Raw genomic sequence first — 22982 nt, 5'->3', positions numbered from 1 at the left:
AGTCCAAATATTCTAGATACGCCATAATAAGATTATAAATTAATCAAAATGGATAATATGTATGTAGTATGTATTGATGGCTTATATGGGAACAGACTGAAGGCATGCACTCTGTGCTAATCATTTTGGCTTTTTGTCTTCCAGAATGGCGTTTCAAAGACTTGGGACTTCATGAGGACTCACGACAGGTAAACTTCACAAATGGGGTCCAGTGGCTAAGCATTATTTTCTTCTACATTTTTCTTCAACTAATTTATTCTTTACAATAATAATACTTGGCATTTATATAGCACTTTTCAGTATTTGCATATATTATCTCGTGTACTCCTTATGATAACCCTAAAAAAATCAATATTATGATGCCTGTATTGCAGACTTTGGGGGGGGAGGAAGGGGGAAGAATGGAAAAAACTTGCTTAAGATTATCTAGTAAGTTCATTGCAAAGCAAGATTCAGGAACTTTCTAAATCACAGCTCATTTTCTTAACTATCATTCATTCTATCCTTATATCCAATCAGACGTATACAAATGACATCTCACCTTCTTAACTACCTTATTCTGGACCAGTTATAGTATCCCAACTCTTTTGAGAGATGGGATGTCAAGAGACTAGGCTTCAGCTAGACTTTTATTATAATGTGCTAGTTTTGACCATATAAGGAGGGTCAGACATGACTTGTATATTCAGACATGCACATTACCCTGTGCTCTTTCTGAGTACCCCCTGTACTCATGTGCAGGGGTTATGCCACATGGGGCACCTTGCTAAGGTTTGGATGTGTATTTATCTAGAGATAACTTGCTTCCAAAGTGACTCTATCATGAAAGACAACTGTCTGCCACATGAGTCTGCCTGCTCTCTTCATTTGTCACTTGGGACCTTGCTCCATATCCCACCCCTTAATGAGGTATGTCTGGCAAGTACAAGGGCCAAGTCCTGGCACTTAGGGCACAATCCAAAGCCCTTATGTCAGTGTTTTCCAGCACTGGCATAGCCGTACCAATGGGACATGTGCTGCATCCTGCAGTTGGGTGTCAATCACAGAGTCCTCCCTAACGTAAGGGAATGTTTGTTCCCTTACCCTGGAGCTTCATTGTCCTTATGTCAGCGCTGGAAAGCATTGACATAAGGATTGTGCCCTTAGGCTGCAATCATATACATACTTTCCTGGGAGTAGGTCCCATTGGGCTCAGTGGGACTTGCTTCTGAGTAGACATACATAGGATTGGGCTGTCAATTTATGAAACCCCAATTCCTTGGGAGGCCCAAGCAGCATAGTCTCTTGGGGTTTTAAAACATGTGGTCAGTACTTTTGTTCTCTTTTATCATGTATTTTGTTATTTTCATGGAGCTGTTTTTAAAATGTCTGCATTGGGACTTGTTTTAATAACAGTTACAAACCTTCTTGGTGGTCGCTATAGGGTTAGAAAGGCAGGGTACCATATTTTTTCAATATGAAAGCATTTTCACTATCTCACATAGAAGGGCCTTTGTGGTATAGAGATCAAAATGAATTGTTGGAAATTCAGTGCCTTACACTTATAACACATCATAACTTCATAATGGTTTAAGTAATACTTCATAAATATTCCTACGATAGATAATTTTTTTAATGGCGGCTCATGAGATCTGTTTTCGAGAAGGTTTTTTTTTCCTAACAACTTTCCTTTTTAAAGGACTTTTTCACAGGACTTTTTAAAATAGCTGGGAGCATGATTGCATAAGGTGCACATGTCATGCCAGTCATCTCTGGTCACATAACATTTGTTGCCTTCACATGTTCAGCAGCTGTCATCTGTTAACTTTTTCAGTGGCTACAGAGTGCAGCATAGTTAAACCAGGGAGAGTGCCAAGCTCTCTTGCTCCATCTTGTAGATTTGCTGGCTTTAAAAAATAAGAAGGGGTTCCATCACCCTCTCCAAATGATTCTTGCACTTTTTTTTTTTTTCTGGACAGAACGCATAGTGAATACCTCTCCTGCACAAGAAGGCTCTTTGTTGTTTATTTGTGTCTTACTTTAGCTCATTACACTAATGATCTGGTGTACACAGGCTCACCCTTTTAAATCCACACAACATGAGGTTAAGCAATTGTGGCAGACCCCAAGAGTAAGAGTTTGCAGTCCTAGGAGTGTCTTGGGAGTAAGCTCATTGAACTCAATGAAACTACTTCTGAGTAGACACGGATCACACTGTGATTCATATATTTTATATTTATCCAGATACATACCCACTTTTCATTCAAAGTCTCAAATTATACCTTTATAGGGAGCCAATCTTTGCTAAAAAGCCAGGTATCAGTACTAATATGAATAAATAAGGAAAGAGTATACTAGCCATCAATAGAGCTGTTCAGCACTCTGAACAAGCAGATGTGGGTAGTCTAAGTCACATGTCTCATAAAGCTATAATTTAAGTACGCACTTTTGTCTCATGATCACAGCAGTAAGGCCTGTGCAAAAGATATTCCTGGGAAAATGTGCCGTCTGTCAAATCAGCTGTGGCCAGTCGTGTTTTAGACAGAAATGATTGAGGCCTTTGTGCTCCAGGTTTGCGGATTCAATTCATATATGTATTGCATTATTTACTAAGTCGTGTGTCTGTCCCCCCATTAACTAGAGATTTGAGGTTGACGGAATTATTTAGTGGCTTTTTCTGTCTTTATGGCTCCAGCTATGACGCAATGTGTGTCAAGCCGAGAATTCATATTAAAAGAAAGTTTCCTTTTTTAGTAATGATACATTAAGATTGCAAAACGACATTTCTCGTGTGCCCATGAAATTTTAAACTTGAATAACCGCAAAGATAATAAGACTAAAAATGTATTTGGCCATGAGTCTGCATCAATTGTCGAAGCTATTAGAAGCATTTGCTAGAACAAAGAACAGGAAAAATCAGCCAGTGTGGGCAAGTTCTAAACAGTTACATCTGTCTGAGAGAGAAATTACAGAGTTTAACGGCTTCTGAAGGTTTCTGCCTGTAACAGTGAAAGCCTATATATGTTTACTCAGACATAAGTCCCACTGTGCTAAATGGAGTTCACTCTCAAGTAAGTGCTTGCACAGTTAACTTACTACTTCAGCTTTTCACTTTCAATCTGGCTCAGTGATGGCATCACTAAGACAGGCCATGGAAGCTGCTTAGGGACAACCCAAGCACCATGGTGCTAATTTAAGCAGAGACCCAGCGGTAATGTAAGTAGTAACCTGTATTGGAATCGCAGAAGATATTGTGAGGAGATAGAATGTGATGTCTGCAGTGGCCCTTTGCTCTGTTGAATCTGGGAGACATGGGGTTAAAGCCTGGGCTTTCAGCGATGGGTGTGCAGTACAGCTGCAGCCACTAGAGGCAACAAGGTCTTTAGCGATAAAAGTAGCACCTGGAGATTGGAGAGACTGGGTAGTAGAATGAGGAGAGCTAGGAGGGAGAAAGAGCAAGAGCTAAACTGTCTGATTCATCGGCTAACGGATCAATAGACTGGCAAATGGACTATGAACTAGTGGACTGACTCATGGACTAATTAACGGAGTAATGAACTGGCTAATTACTAAAACTGACTGCCTGGCAAAATAGTGAACAAAGATTCCTGGAGACTAGTGCGTGGCTGCCACGCTCAAGCATTGCTTGGAGAACTGGGAGGAAGAAGCCTGCAGTTCCACAGGCAAGCTACCTACTAGTTACCTTTGTGCTGGTGCAGGTGTTCAGCAGTAGTATTATACACTGCTAGAGCTAGCTGGGTTTGAGCCAGGGAGACTAATTAGCTGAAAGTGGGCATAAGTTCTCTAGAGCAAGCTTGGAAAGGGAATTTGGCACTACACAACCCTATCAATATAATGTAGGGGTCATTGAGACAGGATAGCACCTCCTTGTAGTCCGGTATATCCAATAATTTGGTACCTCCTAGGCCTCAAAGGTTGCCAAGCTATTGGTATTTTACTCCCTATGTCAGAGCTATTCAAACTGGGGCGTCCGAACACCCCAGCCTGACAGCCCTGGCCTGTGCCCCCTTAAGGGGCACTGCCTCCCTCCCCTTCCCTGCAAGGACTTACTGCAGTCCTCAAACTCTCTCAAACCCCCTGAGTGTTTGAGAACTGCAGCCCTATACATATTAATCTAATTATTGCTTACTGTACTTTTGGGCAGTTTTATAATTTTTCTTGTAATTTTGTAATCTTGAAAATCTTGTAATTTTGGGGGGGAAAGTCTGTGGATGTTCTCTATGCTGTTTTTTAGCTGCAGGGTCTTTAGAGAGAATTATTTTACTGAAAATCTCTGCTTTTCACTGAGGGCCCAATCCTATCCAACTTTCCAGCACTGATGCAGCTATGCCAGTGGGGCATGCTCTGCGTCCTGTTGGTGGGGGACAGTCAGATACGCCTCTTCAAGGTAAGGAAATGTTCCCTTACCTCCAGGTTGCATCGGCACTGGGCAGTTGGATAGGACTGAGCCCTAAGACTTTCTCATTGTGGCATAGGGATGTAGCGTGGGGTGCTTAAAAGCAGTTGTTAGTGGCGGACAGCCTTGCACCCTGTGGCAAAGGTCCAAGATGGTGCCCCCCACGGAATGCTGCAGCCCCCCCACGTGGAAATCCGCCCTCTCTCACTCACCTGTGGCTCACAGAGCCTCATGCAACCACAAGCTGCTTTAAACTAAACTGCTTTCCATTTTTCCAGAAGCACAGTTTCCGTCCCCAATGGGAGCCTCGGAAAAGCTTCCGCGGGGTCCTAAAGGCTCGCACCCGGGGCATTTGCCCCATTGTTTATAATGGGAGGTCAGTCACTGGCAGTTGTAATCAAAACACAAATACAAATGTTAGTACTGAATATTTTTTTAATGTTTTGAAGCCAGTATCATCTTTGAAGGGAGGAGAAAGGCCCTAATTTTCTCAGCACTTTGAGTTAGCTTGATGTCTTTTGGTGCTAACCCTATATTTTCCTTTGTAACTAATGCCTTTAGTGTGCTAACTCATGACAACAAGCCTTCTTTTACCAGGTGTACAAGGAGAGATTGGAAACCACCTTTCTACAATAGTGCAGCATTTCCATGAAGCACCTGGCTATTCCTCCAAAGTTATCATTCATGTTGAGAAATCGGAGCATAATCGATCCTTCACAGATGCAGCTATGTTCATAGGAGAAGATCAGCTTGTGACTCAATGGAGTCATCTTCATTCATTCAATTTATATCCTGCCTTTCTTCCTGAGGGGCAGCCGAGGTGGCTTCCAACACATTAAAATATATAAATTATAAAATGAATAAAAATAGGTCACGCAATGTTTAAAAATTCAACTAGTGGCAAGCAACAGCTGTAAACAATCAGTCTTAAAATATTAATAAAAAACCTCCAAGCACCAGTCTGCAACCAGCAAACATACCCTTAAAAACCTGGCTGGGTTGAAAAGGCTTTTTGAAACAGAAGATCTTTAGGTCTTGTTGGAAAGCTTCTAAAGAAGAAGCAGTTCTCAGCTTAAAGGCGAGGGAATTCCATAGAACAGGTACTACTACAGAGAAGGCTCTATTTCTGGCCACCATCCCCTTTAATCTCTATCAATGATTGCATATCCAAAAGGGCCTTCTCAAAATGATCAAAAAGAGCAGGCCAGATTATATGGAAGGAGGTGGTTTTCAAATAAACTGGTCCCATGCTCTAAAGGGCTTTAAAGGTCAAAGCCAGCACCTTGAATTGAACTGAACTGGCAACCAGTGCACCTACAGAAGCAGTGGTCTGACAGAGTCAAACCATTGGCCTCCAGCAACCATACCAGTGGTCGCATTCAGCACTAACTGCAGCTTCCAGACCATCTTCAAGGACAGTCCCTTGTAGAGCACCTTACAGTAGATTAATCTTGAAGTCACCATGGCATGATATCAGGAATAATCTATGGAAGCAAGCTTGGGGAGTGGAAGGGATCGTCAGAAAGGTGGTTTGGGTGTGTTGATCGCCACCTCAATGAGCGTTGATGCAAGTCCGCTTGCATCATTTAAACAACCTGCAATATCAGTCTTGGTTCAGCTTGCCCAGTTTGAGTTACTATTAATGAGTGTTTATTTACCCCCCCCCCCCAATCAAGGAAGTCACAAACTAAGGAGTTATGGGTGGCCTTTGAGGAGTATGTAGGGACACTGCTCAGCCAGCATCCTAGGGCCCATGAGGTACTTGCTGGAGACCTCAATGCAAGATGATGAGACTCTTTGTGTGCAACAAGGATTCTACCTGCCCTTGCCTGAAGGACCTGGTCCACTATACAAACACTGTTCCAAGGTTCAAAAGTCAAACTATGCGGGTCTCCTTCTGGAACAACTTACTTTAAGACTTAATTTGCATATCTTGAATGGGGCCTTTGGAAAAGACCATCCAGCTGACTATACCTATTTTGCAGGACCTAAAATGAGTCAAATTGTTTATTTCATTATCTCTTCTAACTTGTTTCCTGTTTTAGATGAACTGGAGGTAATACCTAAGTTTGATAGTGACCATTTCCCGGTGGCTTAGACCCTAAAATTCCCTAGCCAACAATTGAGAAGTGTGAGCCATTACAAATTTATGCCATCTGCGGAAGGAGGAATATATCGCCGACGAAGATGGAGCCCATGTATTGATCAGGAGATAAAAGTATTGCTTGCTTCTGAACCCCTGAAACACATCCAGGTGTTGTTATGTAATAGTGATAGCACTACTAAGGTTGTGGGCATGTATCATGAACTGGTGCATAAGTTGAAGCAGGTGCTCTCTGGTAGAACATCTGACCTGCCTCATTGCTATCAGAGTGACCGTCCCCTCTCTAAACAGTGGTTTGATAGGGAATGTATAACTGCCAAAAAGGCATTACACAACGCGTACCAAGCTTTCAAATCTGAGGGGGGATTGGGTGCTGCTCAGAAGCTTCTGTGGCTTAAAAAGCAATATAAAAAGCTGGTGACCTACAAAAAGAAAGTGGCTGTGAGAACTGAGTGGGCAGGATTGATACAGGCCGCCAGAGCCAAGGATTCGGGTCGGTTTTGGAGATTGATAAAGAACGCACCTAATTATGGGCCAACTTTATCCGGTTGCTATATACAGCCAGGTATCTGGGAGAAGCACTTCCATGAATTATATAATGACCCAGACTGATCTGGAGGAGACTACTCCTTGGCCTCCAGTCGCCGTATCAGAGGTACATAGTTTGGTCACTCAGTTGAAGGATGGAAAGGTCCCGGAGAAGACCTTAATCCCCTGGAGTTAATTAAAAACAATCTAGATTGGTGGGCACCAGTACTGGCTTTGTTACTTTCTTATATTGAGAAAACTGGTCGCGTACCAAGAGACTGGGGGATGGCAATTATTTTCCCTATTTTCAAAAAGGGGAAGAAAAATGACCCCTCCAATTTTAGGCCTATAAGTTTGCTCAATATTATCAGCAAATTGTATGTGAAGCATTTGCAGGAGAAGTTCAAGGATTGGTTAAATCAAGAGAACATAATAGCAGTGGAGCAGGCAGGTTTCAGGGAGGGTCGATCCACAATCGACCAGTGCATGGTACTTCAGCATTTAGTAGAGAAATATATGTCCTCTAGAACGATCTCCCTCTATGTGGCCTTTATAGATTTAAAGGCTGCTTTTGACTCCATTTCAAGAACTAAACTATGGGAGAAGTTGACGGCTACTAACATTGGTCGGCGCCTGCTTTTTTTTATACAGTCCTTGCATAGAGATACTGCACTAAAAGTGAAATGCAGTCTAGGAGGTCACGTTACTGAAGTGGTACCAACTCAAAAGGGGGTGAAGCAGACTGTATTCTGGCCCTGCTTGTTTTTAATTTCTATATCAATTCAGTGGTTGACCATCTACAAAATCCCAACTTCCATCCCCCTAAATTAGCTAGGAGGCCTATTACCATCTTACTTTATGTGGACGATGCAGTTATTCTTTCTAGAACACCTATTGCCCTTAAAAGAGCTCTGAACTCTCTGAATGTGTATTGCAAGGAATACTGGTGATAAATTATAGTAAAACTAAGATCTTGGCCTTCTCCAGGAAACCAAAACTTCAGTGCTGGAAGATCGATGGCCATAAAATAGAGCAGGTGACCCACTTTAAATATTTGGGGGTGGTATTCCATACAAATGGTTCTAGGAAAGCGCATGGAGAATATGTAGCATTAAGCGGTCAGCAAACCTCTTCTGCTAGTCTCCAATTTATGCAAAGTAAAGGAGCCCAGTATCTGCCAGCAGCCCTTAAATTGTTTGAGGCAAAGGTGATGGCCCAATTATTGTATGGAGTGCAGTTGGAACCTTCTCCCAACATCATGATAATGGAGGGTGTCCAGTCTAAGTTCATTAGAGCCGCCTTTAGTGTATCCCGTACTGTCTCAAACACTTTTTTACATCTGGAATCAGGCCTGGTTAGGATAGAGGCCCGTGTCTGGATAGCCATTTGTTATTACTGGTTAAGAGTGCACCTATACCCATTAGGGATTGCTCCCCTAATCCTCCAAGATGAGTATAAATCCAGGTGGATTAAAGGGCCTGACGAAAACTGTCCTCTCTGGCATTTTCCATGCCATTTTTGTTTGACGTGGGACTGGCTCAGGCGGGAGTCAGGTTTAAACAGCGGATCTTTGACATAGAGCGCCAGGAAGACCTTAATAATGTCAGAAGGTTTCGTATCAAGGAGGAGCTCAGATATATAGCTGCCCCAGCTCCCTACCTTTTCCAGTTAGAAATCCCAAGCCACAGAAAGGCGTTTACATTGGGGCGGTGTGATAGTTTGCCCTCAGCTGTCGTGGAAGGATGCTTTCGGGAGGTCCCATTTTTGGAGCGACTGTGTCCTTGTGGGGCAAACCAACCAGAAACCACCAGTCATGTTTTGCTGGATTGCATTTTTTATAAGGATATACAGTTATCCTTTATCTCCCCACTGTTAGAAGAGCTCACCAAATGCCCAGGTCAAGATTATAGTCATTCTCTTCTATCAGATGCAAATCCAGAGGTAACTCAAAGGGTGGCTAAATTGTTAGCCACTGCAGTTAGCATCAGGAGGAAGAGAGTGGATTGTGGCCTTCCAGGTTGCTCATAGAGGAGTATTTATATTCTGAATAAGTTTTTAATTCAATATGGACTAGAAGACTTTCAGAAGTACCTTCCTCAGTTACTGTACTCTGTTCGATCCACAATAACTAGACCAAACGTAGTCTTATCTAGACTTAGATCTATTAATTGTTAGTATTTTATGTTGTCAAGAGCCTATGCTAGGATGCTGTGATGGGTCGTATGTATGTTCAGTTGTATACTATGAATGTATTGTTATTTTTATGCTGGTTGGTGACCGTAATAAAACTGAACTGACCTGAACACCATGGCATGGACTACATGACCAGGTTGAACTGAGACTGGTACAACCTCAGCTGATGCACCAGGTAAAGCTGGGCAAATGTGCCTTGGCCACAGCCAACACTTGGACATCCAGGAGAACTCCCCAAGCTGCTGACCTGCTCTTTCAGGGGAGTACAACTTCATTGAGAGTAAGGCAATAGTCCAGTACCCGCATTGTGGATTTCTGAACCTGGAGAATTTGTCTTGTCCAGATTTAGCTTGTTAGCCCTTGTCCAGATCCCAACCACCTCTGGGCAGTGTTCTAGGACCACGATAGCCACTCTGGTATGTGGTGGAAAAGAGAGATAGAGCTGACTGTCATTGGCATACTGATGGCACCCCACTTGAAATTGTTGGGGGACCTCTCCCTGTGGTTTCATGTAGATATTAAATACTTTGCTCTTCCTTTTTTTTCTGGCTGGTTCCCAGCTCTGGCATTTACCTAACTCAGTGGGAGACCAGTACACACTTCCATGTACCTATTCAGTCATTCCTTTGTTCCCCACAGTCCCAACTCTTAAGTTGCTTCTGTAGCTTTGCCAATGGCTGTCTGTGTTTACGTTCACATGCACATGATGTGTTTTGGATCGTGGAGGAAATTTCAGAAACCTATTCAAGGAAAGCCATGTTTCCCTCCATACCTCTTGTAATGTGTGGCATGAGTCCTTTGAGAATATAACTGGTTTGTTCAGTTCTTTCCCCTCAAAAACTGAGGGGGGTGATGATAATACAAATTGGACCATTGCACTTAGAACTGCACATGTGATATTTTTGCAGCACATGTTAGAAGCATGGATGTATGAAACTACTTTGTACCATGGGTTTCGGCTCTCCAGTGTTCTGGTTGGAGGTTTTTTTGCAGCAAAATCTGGAAATGCCAGAGATTGAACCTGGGACCTTCTGCACATAAAGCAGATGTTCTGTCATGAAGTTATGACCCCTCCCGATGCATGAAGGAAGTGCATGTGCCTGTTCATCATGGCAAGGGTCTTGCCAACCTTGTAATTATATGAAGCAGACAATAAAATGAGTGAATCTTTGATAAGTTGCATATATTAACAACCTGTTCCAAATTGAAGAGAGTTCAAAAGAAACTGGCAAAGATACTGAAAGCTTAAGAAAAGAAATTGTTGGAACAGCAAGGCATGTTCATACTTGGACCGTGAAGGCTTAAGGGAAGACTTTTCATAAACATGTAAAGAGATCTTTAAAAGAGACAGGTATCAATTATCTTCCTTGGCCATTGAGAACAGAACAAGCAGAGATCTAAAGCGGTAGACAGAACATTTCAGGATGAACATTGAGGAAAAGCTTTTTGAACAAGCTATGGAGGGTTGTTGTGCAATTGCCATTGTTGAAGCGAATCGAGTCCAGACTTGACACCTTCTTATCAAGGATGATGCAGGTATAATGAATTTCATCCTGCCTTTGTGGAGCTAATAGTTGGCAACCTTCAGTCTCGAAAGACTATGGTATCGCACTCTGAAAGGTGGTTCTGGAACAGCGTCTAGTGTGGCTGAAAAGGCCGATTAGGGAGTGACAATCCCTTCCACACTGGGAGCAAGTGCAGTCTGTCCCTGTCCTGTCTCCCTGGCTATGGGCCTTCCTTCTTTGCCTCTTAGCCTCAGACTGTTGGCCAAGTGTCTCTTCAAACTGGGAAAGGCCATGTTGCACAGCCTGCCTCCAAGCGGGCCACTCAGAGGCCAGGGTTTCCCACTTGTTGAGGTCCACTCCTAAGGCCTTCAGATCCCTCTTGCAGATGTCCTTGTATTGCAGCTGTGGTCTACCTGTAGGGCGCTTTCCTTGCACGAGTTCTCCATAGAGGAGATCCTTTGGGATCCAGCCATCATCCATTCTCACGACATGACCGAGCCAACGCAGGCGTCTCTGTTTGCCTTTGTCTCATGTGCCTTTGTGGAGCGGAATATGTCAAACAACCTATTAAATGTTTCAACTGAGATAATTATGTGAGTTGGTTATGTATTGGATATACAGTTGTTCTTTGCACACAATCTTTAGTCCAGCTTGATGGCTCACTCCTTGGACAGGCACAAGGCGTCCTTCAGTGTCTTGTTACATTAGGGGCAAATAGCAAATGCATTGTAGGTACATAAGATTATATACTGATGTAATGTCTAACACTATTGATGAATATTGGACGTCTTTCTTCCTAAAACCTTTTCTCTCCTACCCAGCTCCTGATCTAGCTCCTATTATCCCACTTCCTACTGTTTAAAAACCAACCTTGCTACTGAAAGCATGAGGGAACTTACCTGTTTGATGAATTCAGACTAAGAAAATGTCTTTCTTTGTGATTGGAAGGATATATATGGAGAGAGGGCCTATATATCTTGCACTGTCCTTTCCATGGGACTCCTGTTGGTGAAGGCTGGGTCGCCCAATGTTGGGGGTGATGGACTAGTTCTGCGCTACCACAATATCCCCAGGTGTAGTGCTTCTGTATTTGGCTAGGGCCTAATTTATCACACTTGCCAGTCATTCTGCATTTCGAGATGAGGCATTTGTAACTGGGAGAACACATTGATATCTGCTTTTTTCATTCTTTAAGATGATCACTTGTGAATATCTAAATCAGGGGTGTCAAACTCATTTCATACCAAGGGCCAAATAGCATTCATGATACCTGCTAAGGGCTGGAAGTGATGTCATTAAATAGGTCGTAACCAAAAATAAGCACTTCTTCTCACTTAGGGACTCATTAGCTGCAAATGACAGAAGTGAAAATATGCAAATCTTGATCATATTTCAAGATATAAGAGAGCCCAATTTTCAAGTGGGCTGCCCTAACAGCAGTAACATGTCAGCATTGCTCAGCAGCTGGGAGTGTGAGGGCTGGATAAAAAACTGAAACAGAGACGCCTATGTTGGTTTGGTCATGTTGTGAGAATGGATGATGGCCGGATCCCAAAGGATCTCCTCTATGGAGAACTCGTGCAGAGAAAGCACCCTACAGGTAGACCATAGCGGCAATACAAGGACATCTGCAAGAGGGATCTGAAGGCCTTAGGAATGGACCTCAACAGGTAGGAAACCCTGGCCTCTGAGTTTCCCGCTTGAAGGCAGGCTGTGCAGCATGGCCTCTTCCAGTTTGAAGAGACACTTGGCGAACAGACTGAGGCAAAGAGGCAAAGAAGGAAGGCCTATAGCCAGGGAGACAGACCAGGGGCAGACTGCACTTGCTCCCAGTATGGAAGGGATTATCACTCCCGAATCGGCCTTTTCAGCCACACTAGACGCTGTTCCAGAACCACCATTCAGAGTGGTTACCATAGTCTTTTGAGACTGAAGGTTGCCAACGAGTGTATTTTATTATCCAGTATCACCAGCGGATACAGAATCTGTGGCTAGAGAGTCATTGATCCTATAAGATCTCTAGGGTAAGGGAGAGGGGTAACTAAACTGCCAACTGTGGGGACCCTTAGAATGACACATGTGAATATAGCTCTGCACCATTTTAAGTTTTACATGGCTATTTTAAAGCTATTCGTGGCTGCCGTTCTTGAAGGTCTGTGCTGGCTTTCTGAATGTAGTGAGGACCTTCAAAATGGCTAATAGAGTTTTAAACTGGTGTCCATGAGTAGTGCAGAGACCTTGAAAATGGTACTGTGAATAGCTTCAGGATGTCACAGAGACCTTAAGAATGCCATGGAGCTGAGAACAGCTCTCCTGCTCTCCGCGAATAAGCAAATCAGTGGGTAGCAAGGACTGATTGTAAGAAGCAACCTGCTGTTGAATCAACCTGTTGCTTTATCTAGCTCAGTACTAACTGTACTTACTGGCAATTTCAGGGTTTCAGACGGGACTTTCCTAGCCTTATGTGGAGATCTGGGACCTTCTGTATGCAAAGCAAGTACTCTACCACTTAGCTTTAGCCCTCTTTCCATGAGCCCATCCTCAAGGAATTACTAAGATAGGATTTAGGGTTTTTCACTGACTCACTGCCCTAAAAGGATGTTTGCTTCTACAGAAATCTCTACACATTTAGTATGCAGATTGCAATCAGCAGGCAACTGATCAGATTTGCCATTGTAATGACACTCGCACAAACTATTCAGTGTGCTGTCATCACAGCTTTGCATCCTTTAGGAGTTGGGGTCTTAGAATAATATCGTTTAGGGTCTTCTTGGGGAAAACAGTTTCTGTGAATAATTAAGGCCATTATAAAATGTGTTGCAAACAACACCCACAGGGTGCTTAGCGAAATGATCAACACAGTATATTGCACATGTGGTTGGCAACCTTCAGTCTCGAAAGACTGTGGTATAAGCCTACAGCATCTGGTATTCCCAGGCGGTCTCCCATCCAAGTACTAACCAGGCCTGACCCTGCTTAGCTTCAGAGTAGCTGCAGCAACTGTTACCCTGCACATGCCCGATCTCGTGTGCACATGTATTGCTTTTCTTTTTTCTAGGAGTGGTTTAGTGCTGCAAGTTCATGCATCCTGGGATGCAGACCAAGTTATCTCAGACAGACACAGAGTATACTGTACTTTAAAATGCTCTGACAAATATAGTGCATTGTATACAGAATGTAGGCCTGATGTTTCATTTCCTTTTTGTGTGTGTGTAGTGTTGAATTTTTACACTCTATATTTTATCTATTATTGCCCATGATCATCGCTGGTGAGCATCTGTTTATTTTACATGTTCTTTGACACCTCATTCTTTTATATGCTGATTAAATAAAACGCAGGCAACTCAAACATGCCTGTAATAAGTAGCTGGAGTTTATATTTAAATATGCTTCTGGGATTGTTAACATGCCTTAAAATGTTTTGTTGATCCAGGTCTAATGGTTAAAACAGCAGGGCTTTTTGCTTGCAATGTCACTAGGAACTTCCTGCTGAGGTCTCTTCCTAAATTCCTAAGACAACTAAAATAATTTATTCTATGCAATAATTGGTTTCCATGCATTTGGGGTCAGAAGTAATGCTGAGCTGGCTGCCTCCTTTGCAGATGATAAACTTAAGTGCATCATTGAATTGATTTCTCTGTTTGACATGTTCAGGTATTTAACAGGGTCCCTCATCAAAGGCTGCTGAGAAGACTCCACAGTCAGAGAATTAGAGGGTAGGTCCTCTCATGGATTAGGAACTGGTTGAGCACCAGGAAACAGAGAGTGGATATCAATGGGCAATTTTCACAGTGGAGAGACTTGAAAAGCTGTGTGCCTCAAGGATCTGTCCTGGGACCAGTGCTTTACAATCTGTTCATAAATGATCTGGAAGGTTTAAGCAGCAAGGTGGCCAAGTTTGCGGATGATATTAAACTTTTCCAAGTGGTAAAGACCAGAAGGGTTTGTGAAGAGCTCCAGAAGGATATCTCCAAACTGGGAGAATGGGCTGCAAAATGACAGAAGTGTTCCAATGTAAGTGTAAAGTAATGCACATTGGGGCAAAAAAATCAGAACAATGTATAAACTAATGGGCTCTGAACTGTCTGTAACAGTTCAGGAGAGAGATCTTGGGGTGCTGGTAAACAGTTCAATGAAAGACCCAATGTGTAGCAGCGGTGAAGGAGGCTAATTCCATGCTTGGGGTCATTGGAAAATAAAACAACTAAAATTATAATGCCATTGTACAAATCAATGGTAAGGCCACATCTAGAGTGTTGTGTCCAGTTCTGGTCACCGCATCTCAGAAAAGGATATGGTGGAAATAGAAAAGGAGCAGAAGAGAGTGACCAAAATGATTACTGGGCTGGGGCACCTCCCTTATGAGGAAAGGCCACAATGTTTGGTCTCTTCAGTCTAGAAAAAAGGCACCTGAGAGGGAACATGACTGAGGCATAAAAAATTATGCAGGGGATTGATAAAGTGGATAGGAGGATGTTCTCTTCCTTCTTACACAACACTAGAACCAGGAGACACCCACTAAAATTGAGTATTGGGAGAGTTAGGACAGATGAAAGAAAATATTTCTTTACCCAGCATGTAGTTAGTCTGTGGAACTCCTTGCCACAGGATGTGGTGATGGCATCTGACCTGAATGCCTTTAAAAGAGGATTGGACAGATTTCTGGAGGAAAAGTCCATGACAGGTTACAAGCCATGATGGGCATGGGCAACATCCTGATTTTAGAGGTAGGCTGCCTCAGAATGCCAGATGCAAGGGAGGGCACTAGGTCTCCTGTTGTCTTGTGTGCTCCCTGAGGCACCTGGTGGGCCACTTTGAGATACAGGAGGCTGGACTAGATGGGCTTTTGGCCTGATCCAGCCAGGCTTTTCTTATGTTCTTGTGCCTTGAAGGGAAGCTCAGAGCGAGACAATAAAGATTATGCAAGCACCCACACATGTATATTGGGCCTGCCCACTTGATAGTTAAAGCTCTGGTACAGTCAAGGAATTGTCACCAGACAATTATCAAAGGTTGCAGCTTTCTACATCTGCCATAGAACTGAGTCTGTCTTCCTCTGTCTTCAGCTGCTTGATTACAGTAAGCAACACTACTCTTTTTATCACATTGTGTATTTATGGGTTGCTGTTGTTAGTCATCTTCAAAAATGGCTGTTCTTCAATGGCAGTTCTAATTCCCCTTCCCTGACCCTTCCTTTTGTTGTTGCCACCCATCCAGCTAAATGGAACCTCCAGATCCAGAGGCAGTATACCGCTGAACACCATAGGTTGGAAAGGGCATTGTCAATTGCACTAGGCCCTGCTGGTGCACTTTCCAAAAGAATCTGACTAACCTCTGTTGGAAACAGGATACTGGAGTAGATAGATGTTTGGTTCAGTTCTGCAATGCTTATTGGACTGTTTTTATATTTCAGTAACTGTATTCATACTGCGCAAAAAAAAATCCCATTATGGGATTTTGTACTTATTTTGCAGAAGGCAAAATTATGTGCCTGAAGCGACTGTCAATCAGTTGTGTTGTCCCTTCAGTTTCACTGATATGTATTTGAGAGGGGAAATGGTTATTTGTAAAAATACAATGCTGTTGTTTTTGTTTATGCACCCACTCTGGAAAAAAAAATGAAATTGCTATGTAGGATAATAAGGGTTTATAACAATCATGTATTTATTGTATTTTTATCCCTGTAAGGAGCAGCTAGGCAGCATTCTATCCTAGCAACATCTATGTAATAGGAACAGTATAATTCCGAGACTTGATATGTTTTATCACCAGGAAGGAATTTTTTAAGAAGTAATTTGGTTAGCATGAATGTTGTGAACTACCTCCTTAAGAAAACAGTTCAGTTGCATTCAATGAGAATATAAATTAAGGCTCTGGCACAAGTGATGGTCTAGAGCAGGGGTGCCCAAACCCCGGCCCGGGGGTCACTTGCGGCCCTTGAGGCCTCTCAATGCGGCCCTCAGGGAGCCCCAGTCTCCAGTGGGCCTCTGGCCCTCCAGAGATTTGTTGAAGCCTGCACTGGCCCAATGCAATTTCTCTCAGTGTGAGGGCGACTGTTTGACCTCTCGTGTGAGCTGTGGGATGAGAGCTCCCTCCACTGCTTGCTCTTTCACATCTGTGATGCAGCAGTGGCAGCCAAGGAAAGGCCAGCCTTGCTTTGTGCAAGGCCTTTTATAGGCATTGAGCTATTGCAAGACCTTCATATAAGTTCATCTTTAATATATTCATTTATGTAAACTTATGTAAATTTATTCAAATTTTAAATGTAAATTAATTTCCCCCCCCCCGGCCCCTGACACAGTGTCAGAGAGCTGATGCGGCCCTCCTGCCAAAAACTTTGGACACCCCTGGTCTAGAGTTTCATTTCTTTAGAAATTCACCTACAGCACTGTTTCTCAAACTGTTAGGTGGGTCGCGAGCCAATTTTAGGTGGGTTCCCATTCATTTCAGTATTTTATTTTTAGTATATTAGACTTGATGCCAACGTGGTATATGACTGCATTTGAGGAGATCTGTACTTTTAACAGGCTACAACGTATATGTTTTTAACAATGCTAGTCAGTGGGGATTACTCCTCTGTAAGTGTAGATAGGATTGCAGCCTAGGGTTGTCAAAAAAATTTTCCTGCTTGATGACCTGCAAGATTTGTAGATTCCACAAGATTGATTCTTTATGCTGGAGCAGAATAGAGGTAAGGAAGGAGCTCATCTCAATCACAGGGTCTCATTTGGAACATGGGGCAAGTAATGACAAAGGCAGCTGGGATAGCCATGGTAATTGGCCAAGGAATCTGCCCAATGATGAGGAACAAGGAGTGGGGTGCAGGTACAGGCAAGGGAACCAAGGTAGAGCCACAGTGTTGTGAATCATGTGCCTGCTTCCCAGATTATTTGCCCAACTGGACCCCCAAAAGGGCCTGTTGCCTGCCTCAGGGGTGGAGCCATACAGAATGACAGGGCTGCTGTATTTGAAGCCCTCGCTTGCACCCAAGCAGAACAATGGCGCAGACTGGTAGGTCTGTAGGTGGTAGGTGTAGGTGGTATGTGTAGGTCAAGGCTACCACTTCAAGCTCTGGCATCCCTGACTGTGAATTCAAGCAGTTCCAGAAATCTGGGAGCATTCCAGTGCACACACAAAGCCTCTGACCATGCTGGATTTAAAAGGAAAAGTCAACAGCAGAAATACCCCTTATTCAATGAAGGGAAAAGTCCTATATGCTGATTAGAGCACCCCACACCAGCCAAAAAATTTTCTCTTCCTGTCCACTCTGTCTGTAAGTTATGAAGTGATTCATAAAGCTCTCAGCATCCCATTGCACCTGAAAACAAAGTTTTGTTGATTGTCTAAATTCTCCAGGGAAGGAGGAAGAACAAAAACAAATTGTATGCATTTTTGGCATGTTTGCACATGAGACCTATTGTTCAAGCTCTTTTTGATGTCGGTTTCAGATTAAATTCTTGTATAGGCCTCATACATTCCAAGGAAAGTCTACTCTTTTCCTGTCCTTGTGTTCTGTTTTGGTGCTCTGACAACATAATACATTGGTTGGATCTAATCTTTTGTGATGGTGCCAGATATGTTAGCACTACAATATGGGCAAAATATCAAGTCAGTTCCCTATTTTAATAAGTAATCCACATTTATCTAAAACAATCCTTGTTAACTGGATCTCACATAGGTTCAGATCTATTGCAAGGCTTCAACAGGGAAGAATTCTAAATACAAAGTCTGTGTGCCCCCAAATCTGGCCCACTTGGTGTTAGATTCAGCCCCCTTTGGGCTGATATGGTTGGCATCCTTCAGTCTTGGAAGACTATGGTATCGCGCTCTAAATGGTGGTTCTGGAACAGAGTGTCCTCTCCGGTGCGCGAAGCCTGGGTAAAGTAGATATGGAGGATAGACTGTTTCCCATGCAGCAAATCCCCCCTCTTCACGTCGCTGAAATGGTCCAATGGAAAGGCAGAGGCCAATACGGTTGGTTCCAGCGGCGTCGCAGGAGTTGCCAGAATGTGACTGTGTTCAGCCATGAACTGCCTCAGGGACTCCGGCTCCGGATTTTGCCTCGAGGTTGACTCCTGAAGCCTTTTCCATAACTGGATGTAGCCACAAGGCAGTGGAGGTTTGGGATCAGAGTTTTCTTTCTCTCAGATGAGCTGCCTTCCCAGGCTAACGAGTCCCATCTACCCGGTGGCTGTTTGGGCTGAACTCAACTTGAAATGGGGTACTCATCTTGCCCTACTTTTTTCAAGTCTCTCTCCCTGCTCATGCCTTATCTTGATTAGCAAGGAAAACATATTACACACAGAAGGGGTCCAGTAAGGTCTCTTCTGTTTGGTAGTGAACAATTCCCACAACCTATTATTCCCTTCCTCAAGGTTTACCTGGAGATGCTGGGTTTTTTCATTTCTTATTTCTGGCTTGGGGAAGGCATGGTGGGGATTAGTAGGGAAGGGAAGAGCCCTTTCACCCATATTCAAGCTTTGAGTTTTCCCTAATGACCTCTTTGGGGGGTGGGGGAAATACCACATTTAATGTTTTTGAGTATTGAAATGTGATTTCTAGGCTGAGCTGGTGTGGTCATGTTTATCACTTACAGTATTTCAATATGTGCTCCATTTGTCTGATCTTCTCTAGAGTTCTGGATAATTTCCAGCCTTATTTTTTATATCCTCTCTTTCAAAAACAAGCATTTTGATGATAGCTAACAGTAAGAAATAAAAGCCAATAACACAGAAAAATCAGAAAATGACAAATGAAACATCACGAGAATAAACCAGCTCAGTTGGCAGCATAAAATCAATATATTGAAAAGATTTCATAAGGGCCTGGGAAAATCAAAATGGTTTTTGCCTGGCACCTAAAGGACATGAGTGGGTGCTGAGTGAACCTCATGGTGCCACAACTGAGAGTGTCCTCTTGCCCAGTTGCCACCCACTTTACCTTGGATGTGACCTCAGTATGCAGGCAGGTTCATGTGGTAGTGGATAATCCTTCAGAAACTTAGGCTCCAAGCTGTTTCATGGTTTAAAGATAAGGACTAAATACCCTGAATTCTGCTCAGAAGTAAACCAGGAGCCAATGAAACCAGTGAGATATGTTCCCATCCACTATTTTGAGTTAGCAGCCCAGAAGCGAATTGTATTTGCCAGCACATTTACCTGCCAGCCGCACATACACTGCATTACAGTAGATTGATCTGGTGGTTACTAGCATAGTTAACCACTTGTTGGCAACCTTCAGTCTCGAAAGACTATGGTATCGCGCTCTGAATGGTGGTTCTGGAACAGCGTCTAGTGTGGCTGAAAAGGCCGATTCGGGAGTGACAATCCCTTCCACACCGGGAGCAAGTGCAGTCTGTCCCTGGTCTGTCTCCCTGGCTATGGGCCTTCCTTCTTTGCCTCTTAGCCTCAGACTGTTGGCCAAGTGTCTCTCCAAACTGGGAAAGGCCATGCTGCACAGCCTGCCTCCAAGCAGGCCGCTCAGAGGCCAGGGTTTCCCACCTGTTGAGGTCCGCTCCTAAGGCCTTCAGATCCCTCTTGCAGATGTCCTTATATCGCAGCTGTGGTCTACCTGTAGGGCGCTTTCCTTGCACGAGTTCTCCATAGAGGAGATCCTTTGGGATCCAGCCATCATCCATTCTCACGACATGACCATAGATAACAGTGGCTAGCAATAACCATAGTGGCACATCAGTCTGAACTAGTGGCAAGCAGGCCACTTGGGCCTCTCTACTGACAAAGCTATGAGCATCCCCTGATTGAAAACCTAAGTGCAAACTTGTCCAGAACAGGCTGAACATTGTCCCTGTGGGCAGATGACCCCCCCCCCGCCAGCAGGGCCTCCATCATGCCTGGACTGAGCTTCAGTTTATTCAACCGCATGTTAGTCCATTATTGAACCGAGATGGAAAACACAACATTGTTTAATGGGGTGGAAAATGTGTTATCTGAATTTAGGTTATATATGTGCACATTAAATATCTGAGGGCAAACAAATATTATATTTAAAGCAAGAAAACATTTCTCAGTTCCTTTTGTCAGCCTTTGAGAAAATTAATCATAAATGTAATGAATTAGCAAAGCATTATTTTTTTTACAGATAATTTGGTAAACTTCATAAATCTTTGGTGTTCCTGTGTTCCTTGTTGTCTCAAGATGGCACAGAAAGAAAACAGTTGTAATTATTTCATTCAAGTTTAATTTGATCTTGTTCCTTAACTTTGACAGCTTGGTTCCCTGATTGTTCCATCTGTTCTGTACATGTCTTTAAGTGACTGAATCTTGGGAAAAATAATAACCCATTCTTCTGTGAACTGACACATTATTTGGTTTTCAAGTAATCCTTGTTCTTTGTCTCTCTCTTTCTTACAAAAGTCTGATCTCATGGGTCTTTTTAATGTAGTACTAGCAAATTGCCCAATTATGGTCATGGCATAGAAAGCGCATATATTGAAAGAACCCTTGGGAAGCACGTAAGTCTCTCCATGGGGTGCAGTGTAAATTTTTCGGAAATGTTGAAACTAGGTGAAAACAGGATTTCTTTTCCATACCTAAGCTTGCAATCACAGGCCCTGTGTGGTTGGCAAACTCCCACTTTGCACTCCTGAGCCAAAACGCTACAGATGTTCTGTATTCTGCAATATTTGAAAGCACTTTGCCAACTTCCTCCTAACAGTTTTGCTTGTTTAGTAATCTAGTCAGTAAGGACTTCCTAGTATCATTGCTAATACTATTTTAATTGAAACTTGGATCTCTGAGATTTGCAGCAGCGTGAATTGGCTGTGGTAAGATGATTTTAAGTCATTGTTTAAAGCACTGAATGAGTTGATCGTTGAAACCTACTTCCAGTTACATGTTCTCTGTTCACAGGTCTAGCCAGTTCACAAGCACACCAGAGTTCTCTGAATTTCCCTTCTGACTGCATTTCATTGTGCTGTGTCACATCTAACTAGCTTTCAGAGCTTGTCCCTTCTCCCCTTCCACCTCCTTTACATTCATAGTTGGTATCCCAACTGTTAAACAATATGGGACAAAGTTAAAAGATGAACATTTTCTTAGACGTTGCCCAGTAGCATAGCTAGAGGGGGGGCAAAGCAGTAAGTTTTGCAGGAGCCTGAGTGTGCCCTGCAAGTGGCCCCTCCCCCACCCCATTGGAGCCATTCCAGGCTGCTAGAGCAAAACAGGGGCATACACCTCTGTTTTGCTCTAGCAGCCCAGAATGGCTCTGAAAGGGGGGAGGGGCTGCCTGCATAGCACAGTGAGGCTTCCTGCAAAACTTTGTGCTTTGCGTCCCCTCTAGCTACGCTACTGATAATGCCTAGCTACATTTGCATATAGTGACCTGAAATAGAATTTCAAACACTGTAAGATAGAGTTTATAAATGTCTTCTGACTGTAGCAGGGTTTGTTTTTGTATTTCAACTGGTCTAATTGGGTATTAGTATTTCAGGCTATGCAATGACTACTGCTAATAGCAACTCTTTATGGCCTTTTGGCTGAACAATGGGCATTTATCACACCTCTACTTGAAATAATGCTGGTGGTTTGTTTGTCTGTTACGCACCATCTCCTTGTCACCAGTCTCTCTGAGGAACTATACAGATCTAAATAATGAATTAATCCTAGTGGTCATGGGTGCTGAGGAAATGATCTATGGTGATGAATGCGTTATGCTCTATTGGGGGGGATTAAGGAATGCTGATTTTGGCCCTGATCCTGAAACCATTGAGAACTTTTGCACACAGTGTGACAAACAGTGGGACACCTCATGGTAAGGAAACAATTAGGATATGATTTGAAGTTTCTTAAGACAGTTTGTTCAACAGGATGGGGATATACTGGAAACTTGGAATGAGCTGGAGGCAGTGGCCTAGCTAGAGGGGGGTGCAATGCACTAAGTTTTGCAGGGAGCCTTACCACAATGTGCAAGGGGTCCCTCCCCTTCAGAGCCAGGCATATGCCTCCTTTTTGCTTCCCCTGCTTGGAATGACTCTGAAGGGGAGGGGCCCCTTGCATACTGCAGTGAGGCTCCCTGCAAAATCTTAGTGCTTTGCACCCCCTCCAGCTATGCTACTGGCTGGTGGATTAGGACTCATTTGCATACCCTTTGCATTCTCATTTGAACTCATCCAAATGAAGTCATTCATCATGGTGCTATTACTGCCTTACATTTCTTTTCTTTGTAAAAGCGCCATCAGCTGAAGTACAGAATAACATGGACAAGGTAGTGCCCTGCCTTCAAATTTGAGAGTGGGATA

At 43.3% G+C, this 22982-nt stretch overlaps 1 protein-coding gene across 1 annotated transcript in view; it reads left to right on the top strand.

Annotated features, from left to right (window-relative positions):
- The window catches only part of NUDT14 (nudix hydrolase 14), a 64616-nt gene that overhangs the window by 27513 nt on the left and 14121 nt on the right, over window positions 1-22982 (top strand). The window contains exon 2 of the mRNA XM_066612319.1: window positions 145-188. Within this exon, the coding sequence (XP_066468416.1) occupies window positions 145-188 (44 nt within the window). The remainder of the gene's footprint in view (window positions 1-144; window positions 189-22982) is intronic.

The sequence above is a fragment of the Tiliqua scincoides genome, chromosome 1 (genome assembly GCF_035046505.1).
Source record: "Tiliqua scincoides isolate rTilSci1 chromosome 1, rTilSci1.hap2, whole genome shotgun sequence".
NCBI classification, from domain to species: domain Eukaryota; kingdom Metazoa; phylum Chordata; class Lepidosauria; order Squamata; family Scincidae; genus Tiliqua; species Tiliqua scincoides.
This window is presented reverse-complemented; position numbering and strand designations above follow the sequence as displayed.